The sequence below is a fragment of the Trichomycterus rosablanca genome, chromosome 10, assembly GCF_030014385.1.
Source record: "Trichomycterus rosablanca isolate fTriRos1 chromosome 10, fTriRos1.hap1, whole genome shotgun sequence".
NCBI classification, from domain to species: domain Eukaryota; kingdom Metazoa; phylum Chordata; class Actinopteri; order Siluriformes; family Trichomycteridae; genus Trichomycterus; species Trichomycterus rosablanca.
The window spans coordinates 40,127,440-40,154,128 of record NC_085997.1 but is presented as its reverse complement, the minus strand read 5'-3'; the positions used below and the strand labels follow the sequence as shown (position 1 = coordinate 40,154,128).

Below are 26,689 nucleotides of genomic sequence, written 5' to 3'. Positions count from 1 at the left end.
AATTTAATGTTCATTTACACCAAGACACCAAGCAGGTAGAACATTCTGATCACTGAGAGGTGAAGTGAATAACACTGATTATCTCTTCATCACGGCACCTGTTAGTTGATGTTAGAAGCAGGAAAAATGGGCGAATGTGAGGATCTGAGCCAGTCTGACGAGGGCAAAATTGTGACGGCAAGACGACCAGGTCAGAGCATCTCCAAACCTGCAGCTCTTGTGGGGTGTGTCCCGGTCTGCAGTGGTCAGTATCTATCTAAAGTGGCACACGCGAGACAGATTGGGGAGCGAAGGCTGGCTTGTGTGGTCCGATCCAACAGACGAGCTGCTGTAGCTCAAATTGCTGAAGAAGTTAATGCTGGTTCTGATAGAAAGGTGTCAGAATACACAGTGCATCACGGTTTGTTTTGTATGGGGCAGCAAAAGGGGGACCAACACAAGTATGAGGAAGGTGTCATAATGTTATGCCTAATCGGTGTATAACTCGTATAATATGAAACACCATTTTATTATAGGTAAAACTCAGTGTTTAATTTGTGAAGCTGTTTACCCTCAATTTGTTTGCTTAAATTAACACATGGAACAGTGGTCTCTCACCAAGGTCAGCAGAAAACGCATGTCGTAGCATCAAGTGCTGGATTATATAAATTGATTTCCTGTTGATTATCGGTGCTGTACAACATGAGCACCGTTATCATGATGAATAATAAACACGTAGCTACAGAAATTCAGTCTGATAAATCTTTAAATCACTGAATTTATTAGAATTTCTACAAGCATGAACACAATAAACATCAGAACGTGTGTGTGTGTGTTATTGAAGGACGGTTTCTAACATCAAGCATCGTGTGTGTGTGTGTGTGTGTTATTAAAGGACAGTTTCTAACATCAAGCATCGTGTGTGTTTTCAGTCATAAACTTTAATATAAAAGATAAAATCACTGCAGAGTTTAAGATCTGTGAGTGATTTAATACTGTAAGTGTTACTAAATAAAATCTCATTCATAATCACTGGTGTTGATTAGTTTCAGTAGGTGTTGCAGTATCCTGGGTTGCAGCGGTCAGGGTTGATCCTTCATTCTGTTCCTCGCTGGTTGCTCCTCCACTTGTCGAACACGAGCTGAGCAGCAACGGCGTCTTGTACCCCCATTCCTGCATCACACAATAATAACTGAACAAGCACAAAGTCTTTAACCTTAATGAGTGTTTTAAGTTTGGAACCTCAGCTGTGCTGTCGACCTGGCCGGGTATCTAACATGCACAGTTTGCTGTGCTGGACCTGCTGCAAACACGACCCCTGCTGGCTGGTCCAGGCAACACAAGTGATGGATAAACTCAGCGTGACGCTTTATATGAGATACAGGGTGACATGGTTGCTCGGTGGGTAGCACTGTTCCCTCACAATAATAAGATCCTGGGTTCGATCCCCGGGTGGGGCGGTCCGGGTCCTTTCTGTGTGGAGTTTGCATGTTCTCCCCGTGTCTGTGTGGGTTTCCTCCGGGTGCTCCGGTTTCCCTCCCACAGTACAAAAACCTGCAAGTGAGGTGAATTGGAACTGGTTTGATATTAAACCTGAACTGATGAATCTTGTGTAAGCAGTAAGTACCTGTCCTGTCATGAATGGAACCCAAGTGTAAAGCATCACATTATAATCATCATAAATAATAATAATAATAATAATATGTGATACAACTCTCGATACAGTGAGACCCAAGTGCTGGTGGGTAAAAAGTGCCAACTGCTGGCTGTAGTGTGTAGCAGGAGCTGAAATAATAATTATGAGTTTCATAAACCTTCGTGAACATCAAAACCTTAAACACTCCAGGGCTCCAGGGAGAAGTTTTTTATTATGAGAGACGTTACCCAGTGATTTAAACACTGTCGTCTTGTTGTGTAGAGCAGGAGACGTCCCGTTTAACACCTCACCCAGTTCTGCAAAGACTTCAGCCTGGAGGAGCAGAACAACTTCACATCAACATTCACAGGAAAATAATCACAGCTGAGAAACTAGAAATAAAGCATAAATATATAAAGATTTGTATTTGTAAAAGTGCTTCTTCATATTCATATTATTATTATATTTCTGCTATAATTCAATAGTTAATGACCGTGGTTTGGGTTTGTTTTGCGCTAACGACAAACTGTGCTGTGTTATTTATATATAATAATTTCCCTCTGGATAAATAAAGTATCTACAACCCCAAATCAGAAAAAGTTGGGACAGGATGGAAAATGCAGAAAAAATAAAAACACAGAGTTTCTTACATTGACTTTGACGTTTATTTGATGTCAGACAGGATGAAGCTGAGATATTTCATCTTTTATCTGCTCAACCTAATTTCATTTATTAATAAACATCCATTCCTGCATTTCAGACCTGCAACACATTCCAAAAAAGAGCTGGAATGTTGATTGATCTGACCACAATACACGTTTCTACTGTGTGATGGTCCATCCTAGATGCCTCCGAGCCCAGAGAAGTGGACGCCGCTTCTGGACATGGTTAACATAAGGCTTCTTTTTTGCACAGTAAAGTGTTAAGTATGATTAGTGCAGTAACTAGTAAACTAAGCGTTCAGATTAAGCTGCACCCTCGACCTTTACACACTGAAATTCCTCCTGATTCCTTGAATGGTTTAATGATGGAGAACATGCAAATCTCTTCCAATCTTTCTTTGAGGTTCATTGTTTTTAAACATTTCAATCATCGTTATTTAGTTTCACCTCATTACTAGCCCTAAATCTCCCCCGTCCCGAGTTATTTGGAATGTGTTGCAGGTCTGAAATGCAGGAATGGATGTTTATTAATAAATGAAATGAAGTTGAGCAGATAAAAGATGAAATATCTCAGCTTCATCCTGTCCCAACTGTTTCTGATTTGGGGTTCTATCTATCTATCTATCTATCTATCTATCTATCTATCTATCTATCTATCTATCTATCTATCTATCTATCTATCTATCTATCTATCTATCTATCTATCTATTTCTATCGATAATAAATGTTTGGTGTGGATTTTCAGACTCATTACTACGTCGTACCCCGGACTGAATGATATCGCCGGACTCCAGCGCCGCTCCCTCTCTGCTGTCCACGTAGATCACGGCGTCTTTCATCAGCACATCATCCAGCTCCCTCCAGTCTGGCCGGCACGCTCCCACCGCTGAGGTTACAGAGAGTCGGTAAAGTCGTTCTTAAATCTATTTTACTTTTAATCTTCTCACCACCAAAAAGTTACTCTTATCAGCCTTATAAGCATTCTCTCCCAATTTAGTCATATCCAATTCTCCTATGGTATTTTGACACTGCTGCTGCAGACCTCCACTCCGACACGTGTGCAGCACTGACCGCTTCTTATCACCTGCACCAGGTTCATACGGAGATCTGTACTGCGCATGGAGACAATCTCCGGTCTTTGTGAGATTACTGCATATGGAATAGGATGGTATTTTGCTTTACATGTCTCAGAGGAAGCCTGTGTTGGCCCAAACATTAAGATCAAACGGTTTGGAGAAACTTGATGGATACTTTTCTTGCTTAAAGTTGAATAAGAATGAAGTTTTACTAGGGTGGGACTAAATCTATATGCATCCTAAAGGCAAAACTAGAAGAAATGGCAGTAATTAAAACAAGCTGTGTGTCAAACTACAACCTACTAACCAAGTAGCGGGTGTAAATAGTGCAGTACTGTAATACCGCCACCAGGGGGCAAGCGTTAAAAACCAGTGTAGCGCCAGTCTTTTTTTTTTTTTTTTTTTTTTTTTTTACCCCTTTTTCTCCCCTTTTAGCGCATCCAATTGTTCAATTAGCATCGTGCTTCCTCTCTGTCTATGCCGAACCCTGCCCTGACGGAGGTGATTGAAGCTAACCCGTATCCCCTCCGAAACACGAGCAGCAGCCAGATGCATCTTTGCCACCCACACATTGACGAGTTTGGCGCCACCCAGCGTTGCATGCGGAGAGACACACCCTAAGGGCACCCTCTCCCATCTCTGTGTAAGCGCCTCCAATCAGCCGGCAGAGAACGCAATCGCATTCTGACAGAGAGAGACCCACATCCGGTTCTTTGTCCCACCCCCCATATGAGCAACCGGCCAATCGTTGCTCATATAGCCACTCAGCTTCGAACCGGTAAAGCAAGGCTGGATTCGATACCACGCTTCTCAGAATCCAGCCCTGGTTGCAGCGCGTCTCTTTTTACCGCTGCGCCACCTGAGCGGCGTTGTAGCGCCAGTCTTTATTTACATGGTGCTATAAACTAGGGATGCACCGATCCAACTTTTTCAGTTCCGATACCGATCCGATACATATACTTTGCATATCGGCCGATACCCGATACCGATCCGATACCATTGTTGAATTAATAAACCGTATACTTTATTATGTGGGAAAGACTTAAGGCATCAGGATCGACTTAAACATTACTAAGTTTGCAAAACAAAATATAATTAACACAGATATAAATGTACTGAACTGCTATTTATTTGTCAATAAAATAATAAACAGGCATCTTAATATTTCAGTTTTATTTTCACTCAACGAGTGAGCATCCGACGCTGCCTTGGTGACCAAAGCAGTCCCAGCATTCATTGCGGGTCGGGTGCGCTTTTCTTACAGAAAAATAAACATAGCTGACGGGGCGGAGAAACGAATGGAGTTATTATCAAACGTAAATAAAATATTACTGATTTTTAACTTGTATAAACTTGTACCGAGTGTTTTTATTTGCAAGTTCAAGCTTGTCAGGAAATGTAACCGTTATCGGTACATGAAGGGAAATGTTATATTGACGTTAGCGTTAGCGCTGTGCTACCTCAGTTCATTGTTTTTAATGGCAAGATGCTAAATGCGAAACCCGATGGAATCGCCGTGTAAGTAGCGCGTTCGAATAACCTGATTTATGAGTTGATGACTTATTAGAATCCTCTCTACTGAGGCAGCCGCTTATGTAGGCAGTAAGGCAGCGAGGCAGCTCCTTAGGTTTTCGAACACACCCAAAATGTAGCTGCTGACAATGAGAAAAACAGTAGTAGCTTAAATAACTTTTTCAAATAAACTTATCCGTAAATATTTAGTGCAAACAGTAATTCAAAATAAAATATAGCAGCTAAACCTGAGTAATAAACATGTTGCCATCGAACTTGTTAGCATAGCAAGCGTGAAATACCTCCATGCAGCTGACTCTTTGGCTCGCTCCATGTTGCTGTTTTTGTTTGTGTTATACGCCATACGTCAGCAGCGCGTCCTGTATGGGCTTAGCACGCGTTGCAAACGAACTAAAGTGAACATATCAAACCCATGGATCGGTTTAATTATCCGATATCCGATCCATCTCATTTTGGTAATATCGGGACCGATATCCGATCTTAATATCGGATCGGTGCATCCCTACTATAAACTAATTAGCATTATTAAGATTGTAAATAGCATGACATTTGAGATTCGGTTCACTGGCTTAAATAATTAAATTAAATTAATTAAATTCGTTTAAATTTAATTCGTTTTAACTGTAAGTTTCCACACAGGCGTCTTCTGATATATTAAATTGGATGTTTTAGGCTAGTGTGATGATTAAAACATCACTGATAGCTAAACACATGTATTATTACTCACATTCCCCCATAATAGCATCTTTAAATACATCATGTGATTGTGTTTACATGTTTTACCATGCTTGTACCAGGCTTTAGGATCAGAGATATAAAGTTAGAACCTGCGATATGGGCACCGGGTTTGACCCACTCCCCGAACAGCACCGGTTCACTGGAGCTGGTGACGGTGATGATGATATCGGCCCCCTGTACTGCCTCCTTCACTGAAGAACACACTTTAACGGGGCCCCGGACCCCTGCAGCGAACCGTTCTGCTGTCTCCAGTCTCCTGCTGCACACACGTACCTGAACACATTTACATTTTCAGCATTTAGCAGACGGCTTAATCCAAAGCGACCGTCACAGAGTACTGTTTTACAGTCTAAGCAATTGAGGGTTAAGGGCCTTGCTTAAGGGCCCAACACCAGCAATCTGGCAGTGGTGGGCCTTGAACCAGCGACCTTCTGATTACTAGTCCAGTACCTTAACCGCTAGGCTACACCTGCCCTCACCCTGTGTTGAACACAACACAGCGTCTCCAACAGGGAGAATAGAATAACGTCAAGTCTCGTGTTCACTGTTTCATTATACAACACTGTTAGCACACACACAAGCTTATTAGATGTGGATCTGATGGTGTGTGTGAGGGTGAGGGATCTATTAGATGTTGATCTGATGGAGGTTCCTCGTAGTTCATGTGTTAAATGCTGCAGATCTGAACAGCATGAAGACCTGAGGGACTTTTATCAAAATCATTAAGGTGAATATGTGTAGTGCAGACAGGTCAGAGTGCTCATGTTAGCACCTACAAAGTGCATGCAGGCATCAGAAGTGAACATCAGAGCAACAGAAGAAGGTTGATTGATTGATCATTGAATCCTGTCGTCTCCAAGATCATGTGGAGGGAGAAGCACGTGTACATTGTTGGTCCTGGTACCAGATACCACAGGACTTCATCAGATCTTGTGCAGTCCATGTCTCAGTGGTATATATACACTGATCAGCCTAAATATTATGACCACCGCAAAAATGTGCATGGCATAATTAGGGATGTGTTCAGTTTTGGGCTGGTTGCAGTTACTCGCAGTAGCAGCAGATATGAGCAGGTATAAAATCCTGAGCGACTTTAATCAGGACCAAATCTTTATGGCCAGACGACTGGGTTGAAGCATTTCTGAAACAGCAAGCGGTGTCCTGGACAGACGTGTTGGGCCACAAATCACTGACACATTGTTGGGCGGCCAGGACTCATTAATGCCAGAAAACTTGAAGACAACAATTCCAGGTACAGACCAACAGAAGTTCACTGTTACCCCTTTCCCACCGACGCAGACCCGGCTCCGTTCCGGTTCCGCATGTTTCCCTTGAAAAAAAGAGGTTCCAGACAGCGAACTAGATTTCACACAGATGTTTGTTCGTATCGTGGAACTTTAGTGTTTTATCTCTCGAGTCGAGCGCTGAGCAGATCGGTTATTTGTGTCGAGGGTCGCGGTGAGAGTGAAGCACAAAACGCTTCTCACATCAGTGAACTAAAGAAAACAACAATTGAGACAAACACGTCACGTCTTCTTATCCCCACAGTTAATCTACACGCTCCACCATCATGTTACTCTTTACTGTTACTCTACCAATCGTCTGGCCATAAAGATTTGGTCCTGATTAAAGTCGCTCAGGATTTTATACCTGCTCATATCTGCTGCTACTGCGAGTAACTGCCATCAGCCCAAAACTGAACACATCCCTAATTATGCCATGTACATTTTTGCGGTGGTCATAATATTTAGGCTCATCAGTGTATATATACCACTGAGACATGGACTGCACAAGATCTGATGAAGTCCTGTGGTATCTGGTACCAGGACCAACAATGTACACGTGCTTCTCCCTCCACATGATCTTGGAGAGGACAGGATTCAATGATCAATCAATCAACCTTCTTCTGTTGCTCTGATGTTCACTTCTGATGCCTGCATGCACTTTCACTGTTCTCTACTAAACACCAAAGAAACCTGAACAGAACCGGTTCAAGAACCAGAACCAGGGTTCTTTTGGTGGAAAAGCGCTATGAGACTCAGATTGTAGAAAATTTTAATACCGGTCATGATGTGTATGTTACAGCCTGGTGACAATGTTCAGGTACAGTCACTAGGGAAATTCTTCTCCCAGTCGCTGGGGGCAGTGTTAAACCCTCAGAAGAAGAGTTAGTTTGAGGCATGCAGGACTTCTTTATGCTCCTCAGGCCCTGGGTGGGAGAATATACTGTTCTTTTAGCCCAACGTGAGTAACTTTTGGATTGTGGACGTTTGTATGTTTAGTTATAACTGGGAGGAAACCATGTGCTACCCATGTAATTATACCTGTTTATGTTTCTTTTTCAGAGGGTTTGTTCTCCTTTTTCAGCTGATTTTGGTTTAGAATTGTGCCAAATGCAAATGTGCTGGTTTGTGGTACTCGGAGGTCATCATGGTTTTGTGTACCTAACTCTACAGTCATCTTTCCTACAGAGGCTTTCAGACTAGCAGTCACAGCAAATGGATTACTGGTGAACTGGGACATCCATCACACAGGAACGGAATATTGAACTGGGACTGGACTTTCTGGAACTTGGTGAGACTGTTTAAGTTTACCTGCTAAAAGCTATTTGCAGAGGGACTCTTTACATCCTTATTTTTTTTTTTTTTTTTTTTCATTTGTTATCACAGTTGTGGGTCAGTGGTATCAAGTATGAAATGGCCTATGGTAATATGGTGGTGAATGTCTCATTTTTTTTGTTTGTCTGTACACAGTAAACAGAAACAAACATTTAATCTGCAAACTGTCGATAGTGGTATTCTTACTATCAGAAATGACCCCCCCCCCCCTTTTAATTCTGTTAACCTCATTCTTTTTGATAAAGTAGACCCGGTGAGTGTATTATAGACCTGGTGCATTATACTGTACATGCCACCTTGTGAAGTTCATCTCTGCAAATAATGCCATTATTTTATTTACCTCTTTAAAGGAAAACAGCAGCGTGAAGACTTCATAATGGCTGGCGGCCTGGTGACCAGAACCGATGATACACAGCACATCAGACTGAGCCGGCTTCAGCAGCTAATGAAATAAAACATGTATCAGTGTAAGTCCTGCTTCATATTACACCATCATACACAGTACAAACCAGTACAGATGAACACACATTAACACCTTGGCAGAAATGGCTGATACAGCTGCTGTTCTTTTACAGGTGATTTCCATCCCGTCCAGAACCTGTTCAAATAAAATCCACAATAAAAACACCAGAGTTAGGAGTATAGTACAGGAGCACTACAGTTATTATGGTACTGTAATAAATTAAACTGTTTAATATAAACGTGGAGTATACAAAGCATAGACAGTGCGGTGTTTCTGTTCCATTTCTGGTTGAATTGATCACTTAGATTTAAAGTTAGAAGCTGTATCTATCTGACTAATAGATAGATAGATTCAACTTTACTGTCATTGCTCAGTACAGGTACAAGGCAACGAAATGCAGTTAGCATCTACCAGAAGTGCAAATAGTAGCATTGTGCAAATATATACTGTATATATAATTAAACTTATTTATTTATTATTAATATTAATATATAGTTAAAACTATTGCTGTTTACATATATGGAATTATATCTATGAACATATTACTATATACAGTGTATCACAAAAGTGAGTACACCTCTCACATTTCTGCAGATATTTAAGTATATCTTTTCATGGGACAACACTGACAAAATGACACTTTGACACAATGAAAAGTAGTCTGTGTGCAGCTTATATAACAGTGTAAATTTATTCTTCCCTCAAAATAACTCAATATACAGCCATTAATGTCTAAACCACTGGCAACAAAAGTGAGTACACCCCTAAGAGACTACACCCCTAAATGTCCAAATTGAGCACTGCTTGTCATTTTCAACTCCAAAATGTCATGTGACTCGTTAGTGTTACTAGGTCTCGGGTGTGCATAGGGAGCAGGTGTGTTCAATTTAGTAGTACAGCTCTCACACTCTCTCATACTGGTCACTGAAAGTTCCAACATGGCACCTCATGGCAAAGAACTCTCTGAGGATCTTAAAAGACGATTTGTTGTGCTACATGAAGATGGCCAAGGCTACAAGAAGATTGCCAACACCCTGAAACTGAGCTGCAGCACAGTGGCCAAGATCATCCAGCGTTTTAAAAGAGCAGGGTCCACTCAGAACAGACCTCGCGTTGGTCGTCCAAAGAAGCTGAGTGCACGTGCTCAGCGTCACATCCAACTGCTGTCTTTGAAAGATAGGTGCAGGAGTGCTGTCAGCATTGCTGCAGAGATTGAAAAGGTGGGGGGTCAGCCTGTCAGTGCTCAGACCATACGCCGCACACTACATCAAATTGGTCTGCATGGCTGTCACCCCAGAAGGAAGCCTCTTCTGAAGTCTCTACACAAGAAAGCCCGCAAACAGTTTGCTGAAGACATGTCAACAAAGGACATGGATTACTGGAACCATGTCCTATGGTCTGATGAGACCAAGATTAATTTGTTTGGTTCAGATGGTCTCAAGCATGTGTGGCGGCAATCAGGTGAGGAGTACAAAGATAAGTGTGTCATGCCTACAGTCAAGCATGGTGGTGGGAATGCCATGGTCTGGGGCTGCATGAGTGCAGCAGGTGTTGGGGAGTTACATTTCATTGAGGGACACATGAACTCCAATATGTACTGTGAAATACTGAAGCAGAGCATGATCCCCTCCCTCCGGAAACTGGGTCGCAGGGCAGTGTTCCAGCATGATAATGACCCCAAACACACCTCTAAGACGACCACTGCTTTATTGAAGAGGCTGAGGGTAAAGGTGATGGACTGGCCAAGCATGTCTCCAGACCTAAACCCAATAGAACATCTTTGGGGCATCCTCAAGCGGAAGGTGGAGGAGCGCAAAGTCTCGAATATCCGCCAGCTCCGTGATGACGTCATGGAGGAGTGGAAAAGCATTCCAGTGGCAACCTGTGAAGCTCTGGTAAACTCCATGCCCAGGAGAGTTAAGGCAGTTCTGGGAAATAATGGTGGCCACACAAAATATTGACACTTCAGGAACTTTCACTAAGGGGTGTACTCACTTTTGTTGCCGGTGGTTTAGACATTAATGGCTGTATATTGAGTTATTTTGAGGGAAGAATAAATTTACACTGTTATATAAGCTGCACACAGACTACTTTTCATTGTGTCAAAGTGTAATTTTGTCAGTGTTGTCCCATGAAAAGATATACTTAAATATCTGCAGAAATGTGAGGGGTGTACTCACTTTTGTGATACACTGTACATCATAGCAATAATAATAATGAACATATGAATAAAAATTGGATTAGTTAGGTATGAATTATAATAATAACAGTAATAATAAAAGATGTTTAAATAAATAACAATACAACTGTAACTATAACTATATAAGACGCTGCTAAATAACTACAACTATACAAATATATATGTATATACAGGGGTTGGACAAAATAACTGAAACACCTGGTTTTAGACCACAATAATTTATTAGTATGGTGTAGGGCCTCCTTTTGCGGCCAATACAGCGTAAATTCGTCTTGGAAATGACATATACAAGTCCTGCACAGTGGTCAGAGGGATTTTAAGCCATTCTTCTTGCAGGATAGTGGCCAGGTCACTACGTGATGCTGGTGGAGGAAAACGTTTCCTGACTCGCTTCTCCAAAACACCCCAAAGTGGCTCAATAATATTTAGATCTGGTGACTGTGCAGGCCATGGGAGATGTTCAACTTCACTTTCATGTTCATCAAATTAATCTTTCACCAGTCTTGCTGTGTGTATTGGTGCATTGTCATCCTGATACACGGCACCGCCATTGGATGCACATGGTCCTCCAGAATGGTTCGGTAGTCCTTGGCAGTGACGCGCCCATCTAGCACAAGTATTGGGCCAAGGGAATGCCATGATATGACAGCCCAAACCATCACTGATCCACCCCCATGCTTCACTCTGGGCATGCAACAGTCTGGGTGGTACGCTTCTTTGGGGCTTCTCCACACCGTAACTCTCCCGGATGTGGGGAAAACAGTAAAGGTGGACTCATCAGAGAACAATACATGTTTCACATTGTCCACAGCCCAAGATTTGCGCTCCTTGCACCATTGAAACCGACGTTTGGCATCGGCACGAGTGACCAAAGGTTTGGCTATAGCAGCCCGGCCGTGTATATCGACCCTGTGGAGCTCCCGACGGACAGTTCTGATGGAAACAGGAGAGTCGAGGTGCACATTTAATTCTGCCGTGATTTGGGCAGCCGTGGTTTTATGTTTTTTGGATACAATCCGGGTTAGCACCCGAACATCCCTTTCAGACAGCTTCCTCTTGCGTCCACAGTTAATCCTGTTGGATGTGGTTTGTCCTTCTTGGTGGTATGCTGACATTACCCTGGATACCGTGGCTCTTGATACATCACAAAGACTTGCTGTCTTGGTCACAGATGCGCCAGCAAGACGTGCACCAACAATTTGTCCTCTTTTGAACTCTGGTATGTCACCCATAATGTTGTGTGCCATGAAATATATATACGTATATATACACACCAAGCAGGTAGAACATCCTGATCACAGACAGGTGAAGTGAATAACACTGATTATCTCTTCATCATGGCACCTGTTAGTGGGGGGGGGGGGGGGGGGGGGGTATATTAGGCAGCGAGTAAACATTTTATCCTCAGAGTTGATGTTGGAAGCAGAAAAATGGGCGAGCGTGAGGATCTGATGTGTGTCTGGGCTTGCTGGTTTTTGTGTGTTGAACATGATGGTGAACAGGTTGAGACTGTCCTGTAAATCATCTTACACATATGAAGTGTGTTTTGTAAATAAATGGTTTCCACCATTCACATGTTAACATCGTTTTGACTCCCCCGGTATATCTGATAACATGCTCATATTTATAAAAAGTCACCATAATGAAGCTTAAATGTGCAGCAAGGGCAGGACGGTGGGCAGCACTGTCACTTCACAGCGAGAAGGTCCTGGGTTTGATTCCCAGGTTTCTGTGTGGAGTTTGCATGTTCTCCCACTACAGTACAGAGGCGTGTAAGTGAGGTGAACTGGAGACTCTAAACAGTTCATGACTGTGTTTGATATTAAACTTGAACTGATGAATCTTGGGTAAGCAGTAACTACCTGTCCTGTCATTGCTGGAACCAAAGTGGAAAACAAACAGCACCTTACAATCCTGATAAATAAACCAATATTGTATCCTCAGTGATGATGCACAGGTCAGTACTGAGCTTTATCTCTAAACGTGCTTCTGAGCAGTTCTGCAGTACAGAAATGTGTTTATGTGCACAACTCACCGCAGTTACATTCCCAACTTCAGGGTTGAAGAGCAGGACTGTAGCTTGTGTGGATGGTAAACTGGATCTTGTTGGACGTCTGTAAAACGCCACCATCTTCGTGCACAGAATCCCTTCATGTGCAATATAAGCAGGCATCAGTCCCAGGAACCTGCAGCAGTGAACCGTTATAACAGCTTATAATCATTATTTACTGATCTGAGAGTAAGTGCATTATTAATGCTGAATGTTCTCCTACCCGTGGTGGTTGTTTATAGGAAGCACAGATCTGACAGGCTGCACCACTTCTGCACCCTCACATCGGGAGAACTTCCCTAAAACCGCCTCTAATCTGGGGATTAACTCCCCATAGTTCAGTACAGCAGCGACCACGTCATCACTCAGAAACACAGGCTGCTCAGCCATAACTTCTCCTCCAAGTGACTCTCTAAACAAGATCCGATCTGAACACCTTCACTGTGTCTATAATCTCATATTTTACTGATTTACACACTAACCGTGTACATGTGGACTTTACTCAGCCGAGGCGAGTCAATCATTCCCAGTTACACGGAAAGATTAAGCTACTGGCTGTGAGAGAAAATCAGAACTACACTGAACCGACTCCCCCCACAGTGAACAACAGTTAGTCTTAGGGAATCGGTTTTTTTCTGTGAGTCATTTTCTAATGACTCAGCGCATTATCAGAGAGAGTCGACTCTTATTTCGGCTCTCAATGACTCTTTGTGGCGCAGTATTTCTAAAAGGTGCAGCACAACACAGTCCAAATATTTACTATAATTTATTATTTCTGGCTCTTTATTTCACATACTGTATGTGCTTTCCTTCTAAACACAACCTCACCATTTAACTTAATCTGCTGTCATAAATCAATGTTTTCAAGGTTTCTTCCTGTAATTTTAAGAGAGTTTTTTCCTGCCACTGTCACCCTTGGCTTGCTCAACAAGAGGTTTTTGGTCTGTCGGTCCTGGATGCTGTAAAGTTACTTTGAGACTGTTGCAAAGTGCTATACAAATAAATTTGAAGTGTTATTTAGTTCTGAAATCATGGATCTGAAATGTCTCTTACTCATTAATTCATTCTTTCTCTTATTAACTCAGGGCGGCACGGTGGCTCGGTGGGTAGCACTGTCGCCTCACAGCAAGAAGGTCCTGGGTTCGATCACCAGGTGGGGCAGTCCGGGTCCTTTCTGTGTGGAGTTTGCATGTTCTCCCCGTGTCTGCGTGGGTTTACTCTGGGTGCTCCGGTTTCCTCCCACAGTCGAAAGACATGCAAGTGAGGCAAACTGGAGATGCTAAATTGTCCATGACCGTGTTCGATGTAACCTTGTGAACTGATGAACCTTGTGTGAAGATAAACTACCGTTTCCTGTCATGAATGTAACCAAAAGTGTAAAACATGACGTTAAAATCCTAATAAACAAACAAACTCTTATTAACTCACTGGATTTCCTTTTGGTCGTGTCAGATGAGAAACACAAAGTTCAGTTCTGTGTTTCTGTTTATATTCATACAGTATATACGTTATGTAGAATCATCCTGATCTTTGTGATGGGCGTCCAGTCTTTTCTTTAAAGGACTGAGTTAGCTTTATGTGTTTTTAACCAATTAGACCAAAGTTTTACCTGATTTAACTGCTTATCTCCAACACTGCCAGATTAATAAAGTTATATCAGGTGCAGCTTGTGCTGAACCACTGTCCCACCACCAGGATTTCTGTTTTCTGTGGTTCCATTGGACTTTATCTCCCACAATTCTTTATTCCTTTACAGCTATTAATGTGTGTTCCAGATGACTGGAGTTCAGTTTCCTCCCAGTACAGTTTGTGGTTCCAGCCCGTTTATTACAGACGAGGTGAGTAAAGTCTGACGTTTGTCTTTCTGTACTGTTAATGTTTGTCCTCAAAATGTGTCTCAGAATGAGTTTAGTGATTCCAACATGTGCTTCACTGATCATTTAGAAATTCCTCTTTTTTTATCCAAAGCGACTTACAGTACTGTGAAAGTATACAGTCTAAGCAATTAAGAGTTAAGGGCCTTGCTCAAGGGCCCAACAGGGGCAACCTGGCAGCCTTTTGATTACTAGTCCAGTACCTTAACCACTAAGCTACACATGCCTCCTAATTTTTATGTGATTTAATTGCTTCATTAATTCATTTAACAATTTTTGGCTGCTTCCGTATTTACACCGGATTCCTTTCCTTTTAGGGCTAACTATTGATTAATCTATAGACTATTTTATCGATTAGTTGATTAATCTGAACGATTAATTTTCCTCCAAAAAATGTCATTCAGAATCTGATTGAATCTTCTTTTACTGTAACACTAAACTGTAGGTGATAATAATGTAACCCAGAACTAAATGTAAACAGGGTTTATGTTCATATGATCACATTCTCAGGTACTCCATATTAAACAGAGTGCAGCTCGTGTTCATGCTGTTCTGTACACACAGCAACGTGCTTCACCTTATAGCAGAGATAAAATAGTTAGATGTAGCCGCGTCTCATTAAGTCCAGCGTACGGTAACGACAGAACGATCCCCGATCCTAACCTCCACATTCACTCAACACTTACTGCACATTCTAAACCATGTAAACACGGTGGTGAGTGTTACACTGTTACCGGCGCATTCACACGAGAAGCTTTTTGTGCTTCGAGCCCGACGCAGTAAAGTGCGCGGCGGTCTGACTGAACTCGCTAAGAAATGCGCTATTCCAAGATCTCCAGGATTAAGCAGCGTAATGAAACGATATAGACGTGCAGCACGGCGCCGGTGCTGCTGTGGTACCATCAAAGCTTTACACAGTGAACAAACCAGCTTTTAGTTCTGTACCAGGTTTAAGTAGCACCAAACTTTGGATGATTTGGGTCGTGGAGAACTTTGATCTTTTATTTGAAAGCTCTACGATCGTCCTCTGACGGCTGCAGACGGCGTTTTTTAAGACGGAGCTTAATGCCGCCGACCGGTGACCGGAGCAGATACGACTGAGGTCCTGCACACGGCGAGTAGTGCTGAGGGAATCATATGAACGATTATATGAACGGAGACGATGTAGAAATTAAAAAGGAGCATTTATAAACATACGTCATCGACTAGGTCGACCAATCACGGCAGCCCTATTTCCCTCCTGCCTCTAACTGGGTTTGGGACTGGCACTGAGAGTGCACTGACAGGTGTAAGTGCGCCTCCCAGTGGCTTGACTGTTCAGCCTAAAAACAAAATCGAACTTGTGCAGAAAATTGGACATAAATACCAATACTGTACCATAAACACATCACAGGCCACACATGTGAACACAGGTTATTATAACATGGTATCACTTCTATAAGAGCTTATTATTACGTACATAAACAAAATAACCACCAACACGTCTTTAAAATCATTTCATGTTTATTGTGACAAATCAGAATCACGTTCTCAGTATTACATCCTAAATCCACTCACAGTTTAAAAAAGAAACAATGACTGACTGTACAAAGAACCTAAAACACAAAGTAAAACATGAGCACGCGCCCGAGTCGCGGCGGGTTTAAACCAGGAGTCTCTCGATGGCTGTCTGAATAGACTGAATCTGAGGTTTGAGCTGCGATCCTTCCTTTATGGTGACCGACGTGGCGATAACCGGTCTGGACACCCCACACGCTCGTCCCAGCGCCTGCTTGGACCTGACGAAGACGTACGGCACGTTTTTGTCCTCACACAGCAGCGGGAGGTGAAGAATGATCTCCAGGGGTTCAGCGTCGGCCGCCATCACGATAAACTCCGAGATTCCACGATTCAGCGTCTTAGTGGCTGTTAAAGATGCAAGAAAAGAATCAAGTCAAAAACAAGAAACAACATTAAAGCATCATGTGTTAAAGGTCTGTCCCCAAATCATCAAGTGTTAGTCCATATTTATATTTATTATGACTGCACTATTGTTTCACTATAAGTGTGCAATATATACACACATCAGCCATAACATTATAACCACCTCCTTGTTTCTACACTCACTGTCCATTTGATCAGCTCCACTTACCATATAGAAGCACTTTGTAGTTCTACAATTACTGACTGTAGTCCATCTGTTCCTCTACATGCTTTGTTACCCCCTTTCACCCTGTTCTTCAATGGTCAGGACCCCCACAGGACCCCCACAGGACCCCCACAGAGCAGGTATTATTTAGGTGGTGGATGATTCTCAGCACTGCAGTGACACTGACATGGTGATGGTGTGTTAGTGTGTGTTGTGCTGGTATGAGTGGATCAGACACAGCAGCGCTGCTGGAGTTTTTAAACACCTCACTGTCACTGCAGTGCTGAGAATCATCCACCACCTAAATAATACCTGCTCTGTGGGGGTCCTGACCATTGAAGAACAGCATGAAAGGGGGTAACAAAGCATGTAGAGAAACAGATGGACTACAGTCAGTAATTGTAGAACTACAAAGTGCTTCTATATGGTAAGTGGAGCTGATAAAATGGACAGTGAGTGTAAAAACAAGGAGGTGGTTATAATGTTATGGCTGATGGGTGTATGTACACGTGTTATTACATTATTATAAAGTAAACAGAGATGTTTCTGTGATTGTTACAGCATCAGGTTCATATTAAAATGTTTAAATGATAAAACATTTACCCTCGTTCGCTCCTTTACGGAGCTGTTTGTAGTTGGATGCCTGCTGCACAATATCCAGAATGGTTTTGGTCAGGGTGGCATCGGCTAAAGGGTACGCTTTAGGATTCACTTCAGCTTCAGTCTGGGGTCAAAACAATCAATCAGGGGTTTAAATTCAAACTGTTAAACACGTGTACACCAACGTCATGGAATTATACATCCGGCACAATACGTGATGATACGGATACACGACTACAGAGTTTAGACATAGTTAACATTAAATATTAGATGAAGAAATCTGCTTGTTGGTGGTCAAGAACATAACCAGACTGGTTAAAGATAAAATGTTTACACTTTTTGCAAACGAGGTGAACAGGCTACAACATCTACAAACTGTCTTATGTACGTGGTATGGATTGCTGGAGGTTTGAGCTTCTGGTTTAGCAAACATTGAGGCACCTGGTACCAGTGGTTAAGGTAATGCTCTAGTATCCAGAAGGTTGCTGGTTCGAGCCCCACAGCTTCCAAGTTGCCTAAACTTTCATTTGCTCAAATTGTATTGGATTATTTTGGACAACCTGAATGTAAAGTCTGCACATCATCATGGGTCAGAACTGGTGCTGGTGCTGTAACTGGGTGGACTGGTTGGATGGATGGATATAAACTCTTACTATTTGCCCAGGTCACTTATTATAGGACAGTAGTAGCCTAGTGAATACAGATGTGGGCCACCAACTGGAAGGTTCTTGGTTCGGACTCGGCCATGTGACCACTGTTGGGCCCTTGAGTAAGGCCCTTAACCCTCTCAGCTCCAGGTGTATTGTATAAAGTATTTCATAACACTGTAGTGTACACATGTATCTGTATATATGATTAATAAAATCGCTCCATCCTCCCTGGATCATCATCATCATCATCATTATTAACACACACACATCCAGGAGCTGTGAGATGATTAAAGCTGTAACTCACCATGATTTCCTCTCGGCTGGAGCTTCACGGAGGACAAACAGCCGCTGAAGTGATTATTAATAAAAGCTAAAAGTAAAATAATAAACACTGAAGCTCTGCACAGCAAAACTCAACACCAGCGAGGAAAGCGTGATCACGCTGCAGCCTGCAACACGTGTTCAGCGTGGGGAACTGCGCATGCGCACCGCACACAAACTGGATTCTCGTAAAGCTAGCTCATGCTGTGTGTGTGTGTGTGTGTGTGTGTTCATTTATTTATTAATATATTCATTTATCTTCACTTTTATATATCTACAGTACTTCACAGGAACTAAAATACAGTGTATCACAAAAGTGAGTACACCCCTCACATTTCTGCAGATATTTAAGTATATCTTTTCATGGGACAACACTGACAAAATGACACTTTGACACAATGAAAAGTAGTCTGTGTGCAGCTTATATAACAGTGTAAATTTATTCTTCCCTCAAAATAACTCAATATACAGCCATTAATGTCTAAACCACCGGCAACAAAAGTGAGTACACCCCTTAGTGAAAGTTCCTGAAGTGTCAATATTTTGTGTGGCCACCATTATTTCCCAGAACTGCCTTAACACTCCTGGGCATGGAGTTTACCAGAGCTTCACAGGTTGCCACTGGAATGCTTTTCCACTCCTCCATGACGACATCACGGAGCTGGCGGATATTCGAGACTTTGGGGCATCCTCAAGCGGAAGGTGGAGGAGCGCGAAGATGTTCTATTGGGTTTAGGTCTGGAGACATGCTTGGCCAGTCCATCACCTTTACCCTCAGCCTCTTCAATAAAGCAGTGGTCGTCTTAGAGGTGTGTTTGGAGTCATTATCATGCTGGAACACTGCCCTGCGACCCAGTTTCCGGAGGGAGGGGATCATGCTCTGCTTCAGTATTTCACAGTACATATTGGAGTTCATGTGTCCCTCAATGAAATGTAACTCCCCAACACCTGCTGCACTCATGCAGCCCCAGACCATGGCATTCCCACCACCATGCTTGACTGTAGGCATGACACACTTATCTTTGTACTCCTCACCTGATTGCCGCCACACATGCTTGAGACCATCTGAACCAAACAAATTAATCTTGGTCTCATCAGACCGTAGGACATGGTTCAAGTAATCCATGTCCTTTGTTGACATGTCTTCAGCAAACTGTTTGCGGGCTTTCTTGTGTAGAGACTTCAGAAGAGGCTTCCTTCTGGGGTGACAGCCATGCAGACCAATTTGATGTAGTGTGCGGCGTATGGTCTGAGCACTGACAGGCTGACCCCCCACCTTTTCAATCTCTGCAGCAATGCTGACAGCACTCCTGCGCCTATCTTTCAAAGACAGCAGTTGGATGTGACGCTGAGCACGTGCACTCAGCTTCTTTGGACGACCAACGCGAGGTCTGTTCTGAGTGGACCCTGCTCTTTTAAAACGCTGGATGATCTTGGCCACTGTGCTGCAGCTCAGTTTCAGGGTGTTGGCAATCTTCTTGTAGCCTTGGCCATCTTCATGTAGCGCAACAATTCATCTTTTAAGATCCTCAGAGAGTTCTTTGCCATGAGGTGCCATGTTGGAACTTTCAGTGACCAGTATGAGAGAGTGTGAGAGCTGTACTACTAAATTGAACACACCTGCTCCCTATGCACACCTGAGACCTAGTAACACTAACAAATCACATGACATTTTGGAGGGAAAATGACAAGCAGTGCTCAATTTGGACATTTAGGGGTGTAGTCTCTTAGGGGTGTACTCACTTTTGTTGCCGGTGGTTTAGACATTAATGGCTGTATATTGAGTTATTTTGAGGGAAGAATAAATTTACACTGTTATATAAGCTGCACACAGACTACTTTTCATTGTGTCAAAGTGTCATTTTGTCAGTGTTGTCCCATGAAAAGATACACTTAAATATCTGCAGAAATGTGAGGGGTGTACTCACTTTTGTGATACACTGTACATATTTAAATCAGTCGGGCCATTCAATCGGGCCAGTGGTAGCTCAGTGGTTAAGGTACTGGACTAGTAAACACAAGGTTGCCGGTTCAAGCCCCGCCACCACCAAGTTGCCACTGTTGGGTCCTTGAGCAAGGCCCTTAACCCTCAATTGCTCATCGTGTTCAGCTCATTGTGTAAGTCGCTTTGGATAAAAGCGTCTGCTGAATGCTGAAAATGTAAATGTAAATCACACACTCAATATGACAGTAAATCATACAGAAGCTTTACCTGCATTTCTGTTATTTACATTTAATATAATTCACTAAATATAAACTAAACAAGCATTTGGTGCTGGTCACAGTTACAATCAGAAATATTCAACCCCCTCATCTTTGACATGAATAATGACAGTTGTAACCTAGTGGTTTAACAGCAGAAGGTTGCTGGTTCAAACCCCACCACTGCCAGGTTGCCACTGTTGGGCCCTTGAGCAAGGCCCTTAACACTGAATTGCTTAGACTGTATACTGTAAGTCACTTTGGATAAAAGCGTCTGCTAAATAATGTGTGTATGATTTAATGAAAATCTACAACAAGACGTGTCAGTAATAATTTTCCTGTAATAAATAATTTCTAGAAGTTCTACCAAGCTCCTGACTTCTGTCTTGTGGAACCTTTAGCCGTTCTTCTCCTGCAGAAGCTTCCAGTATTTATTATTATTATTATTATTATTATTATTATTATTATTATTATTTATTATTATTATTATTATTATTATTATTATTATTATTATTATATTATTATTATTATTATTATTATTATTATTATTATTTTATTATTATTATTATTATTATTATTATTATTATTATTATTATTGTGGATAATCCTAATGGGAGCATTACATTTACAGCATTTAGCAGATGCTTTTTTATCCAAAGTGGCTTTCAGTACTGTGACAGTATACTGTTTAAGCAATTGAGGGTTAAGGGCCTTGCTCAAGGGCCCAGCAGTGGCAACCTGGCAGTGGTGGGGTTTGAACCAGCAACCTTCAGCTTTCTAGTCCAGTACCCTAACCACTAGGAATTATTATTATTATTATTGTTATTATTATTATTATTATTATTATTATTATTATTATTATTGTTATTATTACAGTAAATAATTATAATGGGAACATTATAATTATAATAATAATAATCATTATTATTATTATTATTATTATTATATTATTATTATTATTATTATGATTATTATTATTATTATTACAGTGAATAATTATAATGGGAACATTATTATGATGATGATGATGATTATTATTATTATTATTATTATTATTATTGTTATTATTATTTTTAATTACCATTATTATTATTATTATTATTATTATTATTGTTGTTTTGTTGTTGTTGTTATTATTATTATTATATTATTATTTTAATTATTATTATTATTACAGTGAATAATTATAATGGGAACATTATTATTATGATTATTATTATGATGATGATGATGATGATGATGATTATTATTGTTGTTATTATTATTATTATATTATTATTATTATTGTTATTATTATTGTTATTATTATTATCATTATTATTTTTATTATTATTTGGTATTTATTATTATTATTTTTATTATTATTATCATTATTATTTTTTATTATTATTTATTATTATTATTATTATTATCATTATTATTTTTTTATTATTTATTATTATTATTATTATTATTATTATTATTATTATTATTATTACAGTGAATAATCATAATCACAGTAATCATATGCCACGGCAGTTGTAGCATAGCGTTTAAGGTACTGGACTAGTAATTGAAAGGTTGCTGGTTCAAGCCCCACCACTGCCAGGTTGCTGCTGTTGGGCCCCTGAGCGAGGCCCTTAACCCTCAATTGCTTAGACTGTATACTCAGTACTGTAAGTCACTTTGGATAAAAGCATCTGCTGAAAATGTAAATGTAAATTATTACACTCCGTCATTACAGCAACTGTTTTTTCCTAACAATTAAACATACCCACTTCCCTCTGGATCACTATTATTTTTCCAACTTGCCTTAAATCTTTATTTGGAGTTTATTTGGAGCTTCCAGGTTTATTTATTAGTTCAGAAACTTTAATGTGAGTGTAACGTCCTTAATGTTCTGAGTTGTAGGGGAATAATATGAGGAGCGTTTTACACTTGTTTATAGCGACACCCGGTGTTCAAATCTGGAATTTCTCTTTTCTTTTTTCACTTGCAGGCAAAGTTTAATTTAATTTCTAAAATACCTTTCGAACCGTTTTAAAGTAGTAAGAAGCAGGGTTAGGGTTAGTTAAATATCCCGTGGGTCGTGTTCTGGATGTTATAAATGTTATAAATCATTCTATTTCAGACTGTTTGTGTCTGAGGCGGACATGTTGAGGATGAAGCTCCAGTACAGCAGGTGTCAGTGCGGCTCTCTACACCCTCAGTACAGAGGAGCGTGTGGGATTGTGGGTAGGACATCCAGGTCAGCCATATTTCCGTCTCTGAGCGTCTGTGTGAAGGAGAGAGGATGAAGGGGTTTCGGGGAATCACTCAGCTCTCGGTGAGGAACCGTGTTTAGGGTGTTTAGGGTGATTGTGATGTACTGAGGCTGTGTGAGCGGTGTGCGGTGTGTGCGGAGCCATCATGTCCGTGTATTCCGTGTCTGTGTGAGCTTGTGTACACGCGCACTAACCTTCTATACTAGGTAGTATTCTAAAGTAGTATGCATCCGCCTGTACCGGACCGCGCTCACGCACTAACTAGTATGTTAGTATGCTGGGTGAGACTAGATTAGTGTGCTAGATAGTGACAAATCCACAGAGAACATGATTATAAATCATATAACAACGTGTTTAAATGTATTTAAGGTGATTTTAATGGTTTGTTGTGCAGTCAGCAGTGAGTAGTCAGTAATGTCCTTCCTGTGACTGCTGAAAGCCGCGTCCTCACAAAGTGTCACGGTGTTCCGCACACTTTATTATATCTTATATTCTATATATAAAAAGTAGTATTAATTCTTATTTTTCAGCACATATCAAAGCACATGGATCTATACTACCAAAATCTATAGAATAGTTTCAGCTGCATTAGTTTAATATCGACCTGTCCACATTTTAAATCAGCCTGACTGACATTGACACTTGTAACAGTAATCCGTACAGTATTGATCCTGCAATCTTGTTTAGTTCTGGATGTAAATATCAGCATTTCTTATTTTAAACCTTTACGGCAAGCCGTACCCTAGCGGTTAAGGTACTGGACTAGTAACCAGAAAGTTGCTGGTTCAAGCCCCATCCATGCCAGGTTGCTGCTGTTGGGCCCCTGAGCGGGGCCCTTAACCCTCAATTGCTCAGACTGTATACTGTACCTGTAATGTAAGTCGCTTTAGATAAAAGCATCCGCTAAATGTCCAAAATGTAAATGTAAATGTAATGTAAATTTCACTTTGGTCAGGTATCACCTTATATAGGGCACCAACCCATTAGGACATCCCTCCTTCTCTTAGACATATCCAATCATGTCGTATCATGTGTATACAGTAGACAACAACCATGCTTCTTCATACAGAGATCCGAGAGTCACGCACCGATCTCCATTATCCCCCGTCTCTGTGCAGCGGCATCGATCAGCCAGCGGAGGGCGTAACTGCAGCAGTGATGATGAGGGTATAACTCCGCCGGAGGGGATTCCTCATCACTGCTGCAGTTACGCCCTCCGCTGGCTGATCGACGCCGCTGCACAGAGACCCTCGGACCAGCCGATCATTGACCACCGGTTCTCAGTCATTCTATAGCGGACGCTGTGTGTGGTTCTGACCCTTGTTCGTTCTGTTTCTGGTTTACAGACGAGGCTCTATGCTGCCCAGGCCGCCCGTAAGTGCGAGGTGGCCGAACCCACCAGGTTCCATCCACAGGAGGTGCAGGTACGTAGACGCCCTGAATGAATGTGACCTGGAGGATGCTAAAACTAAGGTGGCACATACAGTGTCACCTTTTGAAGCATGCAGAAGGTGGCTTGGCTGCACATAACTGCATTTAGGTGTGTAAACATGTGCTAGCTGCTGCAGTTACGCCCTCTGCTGGCTGATCGATGGTGCTGCACAGACAGAGACGGGGGGATAACGGAGATCGGTGCGTGACTCCGTGCACGATACGGATCTCCGTATGAACCCAGTGCAGGGGAAAAGAAGCGGTCCGTACTGCACACGTGTCGGAGAGATGGTGTGTTAGTCAGTCTGCAGCAGTAGAGGGGGAATACCGTCCAGGAATTGGATATGACTAAACTGGTGTGTTGAATTATGCTTGCCGACTACTCCTGGGATGCAGGGTTCGAATCCCTAGTGGTGCTATCGACCAGTCAGGCGTGTACATGCACACATGATTGGCTGTAGCTGAGGCCCTGTGATTGGTTGGCGTCCTGTCTGGGGTGTGTCCCGGGGAAACCGTCCCCACCGCGACCCTGACCAGGACACAGCGGCCCTATAACCCTACAACTAACGACCCCAGTCTGATTTCTGATAGAGTTACGTTAGCCTAGTGGTTAAGGTACTGGACTAGTAATCAGAAGGTTGTCGGTACAAGCCCCACCCCTGCCAGGTTGGCACTGTTGGGCCCTCGAGCAAGGCCCCTAACTCTTAGATTGTGTACCGTCACAGATGTAAAGGTCTCTCCTCTGTGTAGGTGAGCAAGCTGCCCAGCGGGTTGGTGATCGCGTCCCTGGAGAACTATTCCCCGGCCTCGCGGATCGGCGTGCTGGTGAGGGCCGGGAGTCGGTACGAGCCGCTGGACAGCCTGGGCGTGACGCACGTGCTCCGCCTGGCGGGGGGTCTGGTACGTGTCCCGCCCGTGTCTCGTGATTGATAAACGCTCCCGTGCGCTGGAGTGCAGCGGTTCAGTTCGTGTTTATCGTTTCAGACCACCAAGGGCGCCTCGGCGTTCAGGATCTGCCGTGGCATCGAGGCGGTGGGGGGCGGCCTCGGCGTGTCCACGTCTCGGGAGGCCATGGTCTACACGGTGGACTGTTTGCGTGATCACATGTGAGCGCGGCGTTTCTCACCTCAGCGTTTCTCCTGGTTCTAGGTGATTCCGTCTGATTTGAATGATTTTCTGATCCCAGTGACACGGTGATGGAGTATCTGATCAACGTCACCACCGCTCCGGAGTTTCGGCCGTGGGAGCTGCCTGAAATCGCCCCCCGGGTGAAGGTGGACCTCGCTCTGGCCCAGCAGAACCCACAGATCGGTACGTGCTGACCGGTGTCCGTCAGCTGGTGTTATTACGTTATAGGACGTTCAAAGAGCGGCTGTTAAATTACAAATACAGTTAAAATAATTTTATGAAACACGCTAGCACACCAGAGCTGGGATTTCCAACTTGTTGGTTTGAATCTCGGCTCTGCCATCCGGCTTGACCGGGCGGCAACATGAACAACGATTCGGTGTTGTTCATACAGGGTTAGGGAGCCGGAGAGAGACCTCTGAGTAGAGGAATAATGCTGATCAGGGTGTGGCTCTCCGTACACAAGGCAGGTGAAAAGATGCAGTCGGTACTGCACACGTGTTGGAGGGGGCGTGTGTGAGTCTCGCTCTCTTCAGTCGAGGCGGGGGTCAGCACCAGTAGAGAGGAAGCTAAAAATTGGACGCACTAAAAATCAGAAGAAATGCATAAAAAGTAAATAAGTTAGGGATGTCCCGATTACGTTTTTTTTGTTCCCGATCCGATACCGAGTCTCAAACCGATACTTGTGTTTTCTAGATATTGTCCCAGAATTTTCATACTGGGATTAAAAGTTATTGTTTTGTAAACCGGAGTGATCCTCGACAGCGGACATGCTTACGTAAAACAAAAGGTCGGGATTAGGATCGGCATTAGTAAAACCGATACCGATCAATTAAAAAATGCCCTGATCGGCCCCGATTCCGATCTTTGAGCTCAGATCGGGACATCCCTAATAATAAATAATAATAATAATTTAATCAGCCGGTCAGGTAACCAGACAGACTCAGGATTGGCTGTGTGTCTGTGGGGAGGGACGATGGGTGAACTGGGAGCCTCCTCGCTGCTGTAAGTGCGCCCTCTGCTGTCTGCTCGAGGCGTTTGCATATGATGGCAGTGCAGGGCTCACCGCACATGTCTGTTAGGTTGAATGCTGAAGTGGATTCCTTATAAGTGCTGCAGTTACTCCCTCTGCTGGCTGATTGATGGTGCTGCACAGC

General features: G+C 42.5%; 3 protein-coding genes across 3 annotated transcripts in view; 1 reads left to right on the top strand and 2 right to left on the bottom strand.

The window, feature by feature from the left end:
* Positions 1 to 739: 739 nt before the first annotated feature.
* Positions 740 to 13,489, bottom strand: crym (crystallin, mu). Its single transcript, XM_063003349.1, has 8 exons — positions 13,179 to 13,489; positions 12,941 to 13,091; positions 8,778 to 8,840; positions 8,583 to 8,684; positions 5,714 to 5,897; positions 3,042 to 3,163; positions 1,864 to 1,948; positions 740 to 1,152 (listed from the first exon to the last, which is right to left on the bottom strand). Exons 1-8 carry the CDS (start codon positions 13,343 to 13,345, stop codon positions 1,076 to 1,078), a joined length of 951 nt encoding a protein of 316 aa, XP_062859419.1. The 5' UTR covers positions 13,346 to 13,489; the 3' UTR covers positions 740 to 1,075.
* A 2,846-nt stretch (positions 13,490 to 16,335) lies between these two features.
* Positions 16,336 to 17,808, bottom strand: LOC134322137 (NHP2-like protein 1). The gene is made up of 3 exons (XM_063004007.1): positions 17,788 to 17,808; positions 17,561 to 17,681; positions 16,336 to 16,734 (listed from the first exon to the last, which is right to left on the bottom strand). Exons 1-3 carry the CDS (start codon positions 17,806 to 17,808, stop codon positions 16,472 to 16,474), a joined length of 405 nt encoding a protein of 134 aa, XP_062860077.1. The 3' UTR covers positions 16,336 to 16,471.
* Positions 17,809 to 22,949: 5,141 nt separating this feature from the next.
* LOC134321544 (cytochrome b-c1 complex subunit 2, mitochondrial) overlaps positions 22,950 to 26,689 on the top strand; it is an 8,932-nt gene continuing 5,192 nt past the window's right edge. Inside the window, exons 1-5 of the mRNA XM_063003348.1 lie at positions 22,950 to 23,035; positions 24,320 to 24,397; positions 25,155 to 25,304; positions 25,389 to 25,510; positions 25,591 to 25,715. Of these exons, the coding sequence (XP_062859418.1) occupies positions 23,003 to 23,035; positions 24,320 to 24,397; positions 25,155 to 25,304; positions 25,389 to 25,510; positions 25,591 to 25,715 (508 nt within the window). The 5' untranslated portion in view covers positions 22,950 to 23,002. The remainder of the gene's footprint in view (positions 23,036 to 24,319; positions 24,398 to 25,154; positions 25,305 to 25,388; positions 25,511 to 25,590; positions 25,716 to 26,689) is intronic.

Coding starts and splice junctions, on each gene's coding strand:
- LOC134322137 (XM_063004007.1), bottom strand. CDS start 17,808: ATGTCTAAACTCTGTAGTCGT. Junction 17,682..17,787: donor TGTCTAAACTCTGTAGTCGT/GTATCCGTATCA, acceptor TTTTGACCCCAG/ACTGAAGCTGAAGTGAATCC. Junction 16,735..17,560: donor CCGTAAAGGAGCGAACGAGG/GTAAATGTTTTA, acceptor CATCTTTAACAG/CCACTAAGACGCTGAATCGT.
- crym (XM_063003349.1), bottom strand. CDS start 13,345: ATGGCTGAGCAGCCTGTGTTTCTGAGTGATGACGTGGTCGCTGCTGTA. Junction 13,092..13,178: donor CCTATAAACAACCACCACGG/GTAGGAGAACAT, acceptor TCACTGCTGCAG/GTTCCTGGGACTGATGCCTG. Junction 3,164..5,713: donor ACCCGGTGCCCATATCGCAG/GTTCTAACTTTA, acceptor CTGTAACCTCAG/CGGTGGGAGCGTGCCGGCCA.